Genomic DNA, 11,667 nt, shown 5'->3' on the forward strand with positions numbered 1-11,667 from the left:
TGTTTAATTAGAATTTTACTATTTCAAGTGTGAGAAAGCCTTACTATACTATGTCGTTTTTTCAGTAAAAAAGCCTTACTATACTATGTCGTTTTTTAAGAAAAAAAAGCCTTACTATACCATGTCATTTTTTAAGAAAAAAATCTTACTATATTATGCCGTTTTTTAAAGAAAAAAAGCCTTACTTTTACTTACTATATACAGGGTGTCCCCAAAAAATGTATGCACACTAAAAATAATTGTAAACGTGTTTAATTAGAATTTTATTATTTCAAAAGTGTGAGAATATTTACAAGTATCATTTTTAAGTTTTTTCACTGCTTGTTCTCAAACTGGCACCCATGGCATGGTCATGCTTTTGGACGGCTCCCGCAGATGCAGGCGGACGACGACGACGACGACGCCGCAGGAGGGCAAATCCTCACTGATCTGTAAGTCCAATTGCCTTTGTCGTCGACATCATCACTTTGGTCACGTGACCTTTATGTCATTCATGTCCAGTCGGGAAGAGCTTGCTGACTGGTCGCAGGAGCAGTTAGGACAGATGCACGTCGACACCGCCTTCGTCATGCCAGGTTGCAAACCGTGTCGCCACTGTAAAGATATTAGCATTGTAGGACAAAAATGTTGTCATCTTAGGCAGTGTGGAGAAATAATTGTCTTTGTGTCTTTGTGTCATGAAAGATGCATTGGACAACGTGGAAGAGGAGCAGGAGGAGAAGAACGGGGTGCAGCCAAACGACCGACGCCGACTCGGCAAGTAAAGGCCTGCTTGCCTCACCCCTTGACAGCCGTGGGTTTGAGTTGTGTCCCCGTCATTCGGCAGACGTGGATGTGGACGAGGGCGACTGGCAGAACAATGTCACCATGCGGTTCTTCGACGGCCGGCGGGAATGCCTACCAACACCACCCCCCCTTCATCGTTTGGATGTCTATCGCCAGCAACCAGTTGAAAATGATTGGGACTGCCGATTGCGTTTTGTTGCCAGCGTGACGCAAACGTATTTCGGACCAATAAAAGTGTTTGGCTGGCTTGCTTGAAATACTAGCAAATAGCCAGTATCTTTCGATTGTGTAGGCTAATTATTTTAACAAATTTTGGTGTAATGGCCTAAATGCAAAATTTTAAAATGTTTAAAGTTTTTTTTTAGTAAAAGGTATTAAGTCTTTTGTCGCAAGTGTCACACCAAGCGTACGTCTGTGGGATTTGAACCAGCTTCCACTCGGTGGTAGGCATATACTCTACTGTGTGCGCTAAAGGGCCCTCCCACACTCCAACTAAACTTTGACTGGCTGAGTGTTTTCGGGAAGATGGCGCTTGAGTAATTTGGCTAAGTGTGCAAGCCACCTCCCAACTCAGCATAGTCGTGACCAATAAAACTTTTTAAATGGGTTATTTGAAATCTTAGCTCATAGCCAGTGTCTTTTGATTTTGTAGGCCAATGATTGTGACTAATTTTGATGTAATGATTAAATGTAAATTTTAATTTTTAAAGTATTTTTTAGTAAAAGGTAATTAGTCTTTTGTCGCAGGTGTCTCTCCCCGCCGAAGGCGGGGAGAGGCACCAAGAGTACGTCTGCGGGACGCGAACCAGCATCCATTCGGCGGTAGGCGCATACTCCACTGTGTGCGCCAAGGGGCCCACCCACACACCCACTAAACTTCGACCGGCCAAGTATTTTCGGTAGGAGGGCGCTTGAGTAATTTGGCTAAGTGTGCAAGCCACCTCCCTACTCAGCATGGTCGTGTCCAATAAAACTTTTTGGGTAGCTTATTTGAAATCCTAGCTAATAGCCAATGTATTTTGCTTTATGGGCCAACTAATTTTGATGTAATGAGTAAATGTAAATTTTAATTTTTAAAGTATTTTTTAGTAAAAGGTAATTAGTCTTTTGTCGCAGGTGTCTCTCCCCGCCGAAGGCGGGGAGAGGCACCAAGAGTACGTCTGCGGGACGCGAACCAGCATCCATTCGGCGGTAGGCGCATACTCCACTGTTGCGCCAAGGGGCCCACCCACACACCCACTTAACTTGGACCGGCCAAGTCTATTCGGTAGGAGGGCGCTTGAGTAATTTGGCTAAGTGTGCAAGCCACCTCCCTACTCAGCATGGTCGTGTCCAATAAAACTTTTGGGGTGGCTTATTTGAAATCCTGGCTAATAGCCAATGTCTTTTGATGTAATGATTAAATGTACATTTTAATTTTTAAAGTATTTTTTAGTAAAAGGTAATTAGTCTTTATGGGCCAACTAATTTTGATGTAATGAGTAAATGTAAATTTTAATTTTTAAAGTATTTTTTAGTAAAAGGTAATTAGTCTTTTGTCGCAGGTGTCTCTCCCCGCCGAAGGCGGGGAGAGGCACCAAGAGTACGTCTGCGGGACGCGAACCAGCATCCATTCGGCGGTAGGCGCATACTCCACTGTTGCGCCAAGGGGCCCACCCACACACCCACTAAACTTGGACCGGCCAAGTCTTTTCGGTAGGAGGGCGCTCGGCTCAATTGACTAAGTGTATAAGCCACCGCCCTAAAAAGTATGGTCCTGCCCACTCGGTTTTTATTTGACCTGAAGTGAGAAGTTGAAGGAGGCGGGGAATCTAATCAATTACCTTTTGTATGGTAAGTTGGTGCTCTACTATTGAGGCCAAGTATCCATTTGAGCTGAAGAGTGAGAACTTGGAGGATGTGGGAATCAATCCATGCACATCCTACATCAGCTACATCCGCAGGTGAGTCTAAGAAAAGCAAAAGAAAACAAATATTTTCTGCACAGCAACATGAATGTCTCTTTAAAACTTACTTTTTTGTCTTCAGGTGTCCTCGCTCTCCACGGTTTGGGAAAGCTTTTCGTTGGAAGACTGTCCATCCCACAAGTCATCCATTTTTGCCTTTGTCACTAATCTGAAAAAATAAAAATCAAAGTTGACAGCAAAGTATCTCTTGTTCTATTATGTGACCTTGACTTTGATTTATAAGAAATATTTTTTTTTAATTCTAAAAAGTTTTTTGTAAGGGGATGTGGCTATGCACACGCACTATGATCGCTGCAACAAGGCGAGACATCACATACCAAGCCAATACGAAGGCGACCGGTCGGGGCGGAGCTTCATCCGCAAGCTGGTCCCAAACCAACTCCATCCTGTCAGAGAGACCACAAGAAAAACGCCTTACTATACATGGTCATTTTTTAAAGAAAAACACCTTACTATACGTGGTCATTTTTTAAAGAAAATCACCTTACTATACATGGTCGTTTATTTAAGAAAAAAGCCTTACTATACTATGTCGTTTTTTTTAAAGAAAAAAGCCTTACTAATCTATGTCGTTTTTTAAAGAAAAAAGCCTTACTAATCTATGTCGTTTTTTTAAGAAAAAAGCCTTACTATACTATGTCGTTTTTTAAAGAAAAAAACCTTACTATACTATGTCGTTTTTTTATAAATAAAGCCTTGTTATACATTGTCATTTTTTTTTACAAAAAAAGCCTTACTATACTATGTCGTTTTTTTAAAGAAAAAGCCTTACTATACTATGTCATTTTTATACTGTCGTTCTTTTTAAGAAAAAAGCCTTACTATACTATGTAGTTTTTTTAAGAAAAAAGCCTTACTAATCTATGTCGTTTTTTAAAGAAAAAAGCCTTACTAATCTATGTCGTTTTTTAAGAAAAAAGCCTTACTATACTATGTCGTTTTTTAAAGAAAAAAGCCTTACTATACTATGTTGTTTTTTATAAATAAAGCCTTGCTATACATTGTCTTTTTTTTTACAAAAAAAGCCTTACTATACTATGTCGTTTTTATAAATAAAGCCTTGTTATACATTGTCTTTTTTTTTTTTACAAAAAAAGCCTTACTATACTATGTCGTTTTTTAAAAGAAAAAAGCCTTACTATACTATGTCGTTTTTTAAGAAAAAAAGCCTTACTATACGATGTTGTTTTTTAAAGAAATAAAGTCTTACTATACATGGTCGTTTTTTAAGAAAAAAAGCCTTACTATTCATGGTCTTTTTGTATTCTTTTTTAAAAAGCCTTTCTATACATGGTCGTTTTTGTTCAAAAAAGCCTTACTATACATGGTCATTACCAAAAATACATAAATAAATAAATCAAGTCGTCAGATATCACCAATATTACTGGAGAAAGTGTCTTTCCACGATTAGGATTTTCGTTTTATGACAAATGGTCTATAAAGGAATTTCGAATTGGAAAAGTCATCATTGAGCCGTCTTCTTTTCTGTCCTTGTGCAATCTTTGAAACGATAAAAAACACTAAACGCAATTCGATTTGGAGATATGATGACTGCAAGTAGAACTATATCTTTATAGAAGCTTGCAATGTAGAAAACGGGAGCATTTCTTACCTTTTCGGCATGCGTCGAGTACACAAAAATCAGCCAACGTAAAAAACAACAACTTCTTGGTGGACTTCTGTTCATGTCCTTTAACAAACGTGTCTTGGTTGGATCTGACCCAAATTAGGCCGTTTAGATCATGCGATTAAAACCTGAAAAGACGTTTACAAACAAAACAGAGCCGAAACCATATTTTTTCATTGTCTTTTCCGGTCCGTTTCACTTCCGGCTCACCAATGTGACGTCAATTCAGGGAACGCCCTCGACTTTTTTTTCTTTTTTTTAATATAATAGTTTGAAATGAAAGCCTAGTCTTATGGGATGCTACGCCTTTATATCACACCACTTTTTCCAGGTTGTGCAATATTAAGGTGGATAAACCATTTTCTATCCAAAATAGGCTAAGACATTTTTCTTTTAAATAGAGACGACTGTGTGTTGTCAAGGCTTTCCAGAAATGACTAAGTTAAGTGTGGCTATTTCATGGTGTAGAGCAGGGGTAGGGAACCTATGGCTCGGGAGCCATATGTGGCTCTTTTGATGGGTGTATATGGTTCTCTGCTAACCTGTGTGGTAAAATATGGGAACCGCTGGTGAGAGACCACCTAAATCCCGAACGCACCAATGGGAGCGTCACACTGTGGCGCCGACACTATCTCTTGAGGTTTTTGAATCATAATTTTTCTTCATTATGCTCTTCTGCATGCATGCTCTCATTGATATTCATTGATTAGCAACAGTGAAAAAATGTTCTTAAAAAAAATCAGACATTTTTTTACTTTCAAAGTGGTGAAATGATTAATAAATCCACACATTTTCAAGTATTTTTACTTTTAAATTCTGAGTATGGCTCTCAAGGAATAATGTTTGAAAATATGAATTGTTTATGGCTCTCTTCGTCAAAAAGGTTCCCGACCCCTGGTGTAGAGGTTAACTCGCCTGATTGCCATGTGGGCGGTTGGGGTTCAAATCCCGGTTGGGAATCATTTTTTCCCTTCAATAAAAACAACCATGTGTAGTCAAGACTTTCCAATAATGACAAACTAAAGTGTGGTGACTTCATGGTGTAGAGGTTCCCTCACCTGCCTGCCATGTGTGCATTTGGGGTTCGCATCCCAGTTGGGAATCATTTTTTCCCTTCAATAAACACAACTATGTGTAGTCAAGACTTTCCAATAGTGACAAGGCAAAGTGTGGTGACTTCGTGGTGTAGCGGTTCACTCACCTGACTCCCATCTGGGCAGGTGGGGTTCAAATCCCAGTTGGGAACCATTTTTCCCTTAAATAGAAACAACCTTGTGTCGTTAAGACTTTCCAATAATGACAACATAATGTGTGGCTATTTCATGGTGTAGAGGTTCGCTCACCTCACTGCCATGTGGGCAGGTGTGGTTCGAATCCTGGTTGGGAATCATTTTCCCTAAGTTATTTCTATATATGTCTAGTCAAGATATTGCAATAGTGACAAGGTAAAGTGTGGTGACTTCGTGGTGTAGAGGTTCACTCACCTGACTCCCATGTGGGCAGGTGGGGTTCAAATCCCAGTTGGGAATCATTTTTCCCTTAAATAGAAACAACCTTGTGTCATCAAGACTTTCCAATACTGACAATATAAAGTGTATAAAAATAATCAAGCGAAAATGATTAAACGCCTTACTATACTATGTCGTTTTTAAAGAAAAAAAGCCTTACTATACATGGTCTTTTAAAAAAAAAAAATAGCCTTACTATACTATGTCATTTTTTAAGAAAAAAAGCCTTACTATACTATGTCGTTTTTTTAAAGAAATAAAGCCTTACTATACTATGCCGTTTTTTTAAGAAAAAAGGCCTTACTATACTGTGTCGTTTTTTATGAAAAAAAGCCTTACTATGCTATGTCGTTTTTTAAGAAAAAATCCCTTACTATACTATGTCGTTTTTAATGAAAAAAGCCTTACTATACTGAATATGAATATGTGCTGTCCCTTGTTAAATAAATCAAACTCAAGTTCGTAACACAAATAATTCAAGCATTAAACAGGTTAAATTCAGTTATCATATTCAACATAAATGACAAAAGATTCAGATTCAATATTCATGAGCTGTTTCTTTTCAAATATTGGATTGGATAACTTTATTCATCCCGTATTCGGGAAATTTCGTTGTCACAGTAGCAAGAGGGTGAAGGATGCAGAAATAGGAAAGACATTTTAGACATAAATAGATAGGTAATAAGTAAGTTAATACATGAATATATATATACACACATATACACACATATATGTATATGTATATATATATATATATATGTATATATATATATATATATATATATATATATATATATATATATATATATATATATATATATATATATATATACATACATACACATAGATGTACATGCATGCATACGGTAGGTCAAAACAGGCTGAAATTTTCTAAGTGCAAAATTCATGCAAAACGTGACCTTTTCTTTGAATATTTTGTAAAATAAAATGTCAAGCTAAAGCACACATTTTGTTTCCAATAAGCATTATTTTCAAGTTTGTGCTGCAGCCAATGAGTTAAATGAGTGAATTCTATATTATTTATTATTATTATTTGACTCCCGCAATAGATTTTGTAGCAAAGCAAACGATGAGCAAACGCTAGTAAACAGTAAATCTCCCTACTGTCATTGCAGCTAATGAGCTGTGCTAGTTTAACTCTCCCTTTGCCTGCGGCAGCCACTTACAATGATGGGCAATAATTATCCGAACAGCACGTTTATAATTGGGATTGTGATAATATTTTTTTATGTGCATGCAAAATGCTGTTTGATTGGTTTCAGTCTGTCGTTTTGTAGTGTGTGCACACAAAGAGTAGTGACCATGGCGGACATTCAAATTCCTCACTGCTGGATTAATACAGTATATACAATACTGTCAATGACAGCCAATGACTTAACACTTAAAAAATAAAGTTTCAAAACCTGATTTTGACCATGTCGTTTTTTAAGAAAAAAACCTTACTATACTATGTCGTTTTTTTTAAGAAAAAAGCCTTACTATACTATGTCGTTTTTTAAGAAAAAAGCCTTACTATACTATGTCGTTTTTTTAAGAAAAAAACCTTACTATTCTATGTCATTTTTTAAGAAAAAAAGCTTTACTATACTATGCCGTTTTCTAAAGAAAAAAGCCTTACTATACTATGTCGTTTTTTAAGAAAAAAGCCTTGCTATACTATGCCGTTTTTTAAGAAAAAAGCCTTGCTATACTATTTCGTTTTTTAAGAAAAAAGCCTTACTATACTATGTCATTTTTTAAGAAAAAAGCCTTGCTATACTATGTCGTTTTTTAAGAAAAAAAGCCTTACTATACTATGTCGTTTTTTTAAGAAAAAAGCCTTACTATACTATGTCGTTTTTTTAAGGAAAAAGCCTTACTATACTATGTCGTTTTCTAAGAAAAAAGCCTTGCTATACTATGCCCTTTTTTTAAAGAAAAAAGCCTTGCTATACTATGTCGTTTTTTTTAAGAAAAAAGCCTTACTATACTATGTTGTTTTTTTAAGAAAAAAGCCTTGCTATACTATGTCGTTTTTTTTAAGGGAAAAAAAGCCTTACTATACTATGCCGTTTTTAAGAAAAAAAGCCTTACTATACTATGCCGTTTTAAAGAAAAAAGCCTTACTATATACTATGTCGTTTTTTCAGTCTGTCGTTTTGTAGTGTGTGCACCCCAAGAGTAGCGGCCATGGCGGACATCCAAATTCCTCACTGCTGGATTAATAAAGTATATACAATACTGTCAATGACAGCCAATGAGTTAACACTTAAAAAATAAAGTTTCAAAATCTAACCTTTTTCAATTCGGTTTCAAGTTGGTTTTTGCAAAATTTGGACAAACCCTTATTCATCCCGTTCAATTGACAGCTAATTTGTGCGAAAAACATACTTTGAAAAAAAAAAAAACATTTGCTTTTAACCTAAAGGTCAATTTGTCCCTCAACGTAACAGGATTATCCACCTGCGGCAGCGCAAACAACGACGGTTGGCTGCCCGCTCCAAACGTGTCGTGCTTTCGGCTTGATTTCTCAACATTGATATTACAAGCACACATTGGGCAGGTTGTTTGAAAGGCTTCTAAGCACAGCCCCAAGCCAGAGTGTTCTTTGAACGGTGCAGATCAACGCATCTCCAGAGATGGGGAACGACGGCGCTTACGCCGACTCGCTTTGGAGCTGTTCCTTTTCAAACGCCGCTGATTCCCTCAAACGCCGCGTGACTGCCACAGTCTGTGAACACCAAATCAATCTCATGGATTTTGAGGACAGGGATGGAAAAGGTTTTAGCAATCTTAGTGGAGGTTTACCGAGACTAAGGTTGATTTAGGTTTTTGTACCGGTGATGTTTCGACACAGCTGCATGGCGTCAAATGTATTAGGTCGGAAATCTCAATTTCTGGAGAGAAATTGTCTTTTTTGTTCTAGCGCTGACCTTGACTCTCTAGCTTTTGAGATGAGAACAAAAAAAACTGTTTATCAGACATGATTAGTGAGATGTTGGCAAGAGGTTTCCAACCATTTATGGCAATCTCAGTTGAAGTTTAACCTTAAAACATCTCCACCTAAAAAGGTCTCCACCCAAAAAGGTCGCCACCCAAAAAGGTCTCCACCCAAAAAGGTCTCCACCCAAAAAGGTCTCCACCCAAAAAGGTCTCCACCCAAAAAGGTCTCCACCCAAAAAGGTCTCCACCCAAAAAGGTCTCCACCCAAAAAGGTCTCCACCCAAAAACGTCTCCACCCAAAAACGTCTCCACCCAAAAACGTCTCCACCCAAAAACGTCTCCACCCAAAAACGTCTCCACCCAAAAACGTCTCCACCCAAAAACGTCTCCACCCAAAAACGTCTCCACCCAAAAACGTCTCCACCCAAAAACGTCTCCACCCAAAAACGTCTCCACCCAAAAATGTCTCCACCCAAAAACGTCTCCACCCAAAAACGTCTCCACCCAAAAACGTCTCCACCCAAAAACGTCTCCACCCAAAAACGTCTCCACCCAAAAACGTCTCCACCCAAAAACGTCTCCACCCAAAAACGTCTCCACCCAAAAACGTCTCTACCCAAAAACGTCTCCACCCAAAAACGTCTCTACCTACAAACGTCTCTACATACGAAATCTTTATGTTACAAAAAGCCTCAATACTTGGAACAGGCTAGGCCTAGGGCATTTTACATATAAAATGCACCTCTACTTACGAAAAATTCAAGTGATGAAACCACTTACGGAGATAATAAATTTAGTAAGTAGAGGTACCACTGTATAACTGGAGCCACAGTCATATTCTTCATCCTCTGCATGGAATGGATATTTTAACATGCCTTAGTAAACAGAAATTTTAAATATACGTAAGAATTCTTGAGGACGCTATCTTGATAAACCTCCTATGAATGCTCCAGACTGGATTCTTTACACCATCTCGGTAGATAAAGGTGGTTTCCGTGTTGCAGCTAATGGTGTGTGAGTAATGATGGAATTTTTTTTCCCTTTAAAGCAGACCTACTTTGCAATTTCAGAGACTTTATACATCAAAAGTTTCTGTCTAATTATGAAGACATGAGCTCTTGGTAGACAGCAGCACATTCCTTTGAGCCAACGTGTCCGAGCAGATCAACATCATCTTGTCTTATTCACAATGTATCATAAAGCATGAAGCAGCTTTTTGATCTTCACAATGGCCTGCATAAGGACATTGTCTATTTTTTTTACACAATTTTACCGATGATAAGCTTGTATGATTGATGTCTGCTAATCGGCGTAGCTGTCTGTCAAGACTTTGATGACTACATGCTACAGTGGGAGGCCTCAAATTAGATTCTAAAACCTATGAACAACTTGCCAGAGCTTTTAATTGATATTCATGAGAATCTTGATATTGACTTGGACTGCATGTCATGGTTTGACGAGCCACCCAGTTTACATTTAGAAACCTACCATAGATTATATAGATTCAAATAAAGATGGTGCAGCAAAAAGCTAAATAATGCAGATTAATGCTTGGCTCTTGCAAGCTGCTTCATTAAGCGCTTTGACCTTTTCTTGTTAAAACTGTATTGCAATGTGTAAAAAAAAAATAAAAAATCAGCGCGCAACTGTTATTGAATTTACCCTGAAACGTGACAGGTTGTAAACCATGCATTTCAAATGCACAAATTGTTTTTAAGTCATTTCACCGCAGCCATGGCCGCACCTTCATTAGCCTTCATTTGCACTCCTGGCGCTCCGGAGCTCATTAGCATGCTAACGGTAATCTTTTAGCCCCTTGTGCTCTCCCCGACACACTATGTAAATAAATAGCTGCAATTAAACATTTAACCGCTTTGAACTGGCCTCCAAGGCTCCCCTGAGTTATATTTTACATTAGCCACGTTCATTTATTCGCGATGGAAAATACTTTTAAAATTTACCTCATGTTATTAGCGTTTACAATCTCAAATAATATTACCGAATTTTCTCAAATATACGCCGTATTTGTCGCTCAAAAAATGATGACTAAATCGAGGGTACGGCTTATATGCGCATAAATTAGACTTGACATGCCGAAACTGCAAGATGACAAAGACAAAACGCCATAACGCAAGACATTGAGGCCGAGAATCATTAAAAAAAAACATCTTGCATAAAACGTGAAAAAACTGTGAATCAGGGGCTTATACGAGAGAAATTGAAAAATTTAAAGATTTTAAGGCAATTTTAAGGGTGCGGCTCATACGCGGAAGCGACTAATATGCGAGAAAATACGGTAAGTGTTGATTAACTTTTTGGATTTGACTATTTATGGTAGTTTATTTTCTAAAAACAACAAAAAAGAAAGTGATTTATGATTTAAGCAACTCCTTGCCAAAAGGGCCAATAGGAGGCTTTCAGTGGTGCTCCGACGCAAGGATGATGTCTTTAAATTTCCAAATTCATGGTCTTTTAAATATACCAAAAGATACTATAAATCATGCGTAAAGCATCTCTGACAAGCCCACGATGACCGCCCCGCTCTTTTCTTCTTTATTAAATCGACACGGCGGCGGTCCAAGCTGACAGAAGATCTATCTACGGAGTTATACCACCCCACCCCCCACAACCCACTCTGTCCCGTAGCCGCCTCCAGCAACTAAATGGGGATTAATTACAGAGCTGTGCGGTGTGTTGGGACGGGAAATGATGTGCTCCCAGGAAGCACTTTTAAAGACACTCCATCTCAGTTACAGTGGCACATCTCATCACTTTTCTCTTCTATCTTTCTATTTATTTATATCTTTGATTCTTATTTTTTCCCCATCTTTCTATT

The 11,667-nt window shown here is 38.0% G+C and overlaps 1 protein-coding gene and 1 long non-coding RNA gene across 6 annotated transcripts; one reads left to right on the forward strand and one right to left on the reverse strand.

Moving 5' to 3' along the window:
- LOC144088906 (uncharacterized) lies at window positions 1-2,936 on the forward strand. Of its 5 annotated transcripts, none has more exons than XM_077619642.1 (6): window positions 1-575; window positions 685-756; window positions 827-1,685; window positions 1,903-2,481; window positions 2,625-2,729; window positions 2,815-2,936. In XM_077619642.1, the coding sequence occupies exons 1-3, from the start codon at window positions 347-349 to the stop codon at window positions 1,039-1,041; spliced, it is 516 nt and encodes a 171-aa protein (XP_077475768.1). In that variant the 5' UTR covers window positions 1-346; the 3' UTR covers window positions 1,042-1,685; window positions 1,903-2,481; window positions 2,625-2,729; window positions 2,815-2,936. The 5 variants fall into 5 exon arrangements, with proteins under 5 accessions (XP_077475768.1, XP_077475770.1, XP_077475767.1 ...); XM_077619644.1 differs by lacking the exon at window positions 1,903-2,481 and having other exon boundaries at window positions 1-431; window positions 502-575; window positions 2,573-2,729; XM_077619641.1 differs by having other exon boundaries at window positions 1,903-2,729.
- LOC144088907 (uncharacterized) lies at window positions 237-4,598 on the reverse strand. The gene is made up of 5 exons (XR_013304956.1): window positions 4,366-4,598; window positions 3,071-3,139; window positions 2,801-2,901; window positions 2,610-2,735; window positions 237-594 (listed from the first exon to the last, which is right to left on the reverse strand). It is a non-coding gene; the product is annotated as an uncharacterized LOC144088907 (long non-coding RNA).
- Between the last annotated feature and the right edge of the window lie 7,069 nt (window positions 4,599-11,667).

This window comes from Stigmatopora argus, chromosome 14 (assembly GCF_051989625.1).
Source record: "Stigmatopora argus isolate UIUO_Sarg chromosome 14, RoL_Sarg_1.0, whole genome shotgun sequence".
In the NCBI taxonomy this organism is placed as follows: Eukaryota; Metazoa; Chordata; class Actinopteri; order Syngnathiformes; family Syngnathidae; genus Stigmatopora; species Stigmatopora argus.

What these genes read in the sequence shown, in the direction of transcription:
- LOC144088906 (XM_077619641.1), top strand. Translation starts at nt 347, where the DNA reads ATGGTCATGCTTTTGGACGGCTCCCGCAGATGCAGGCGGACGACGACG. An exon ending in CACCGCCTTCGTCATGCCAG is followed by an intron (nt 576 to 684) that starts GTTGCAAACCGT and finishes GTGTCATGAAAG; the next exon opens with ATGCATTGGACAACGTGGAA. An exon ending in AAACGACCGACGCCGACTCG is followed by an intron (nt 757 to 826) that starts GCAAGTAAAGGC and finishes GTCATTCGGCAG; the next exon opens with ACGTGGATGTGGACGAGGGC.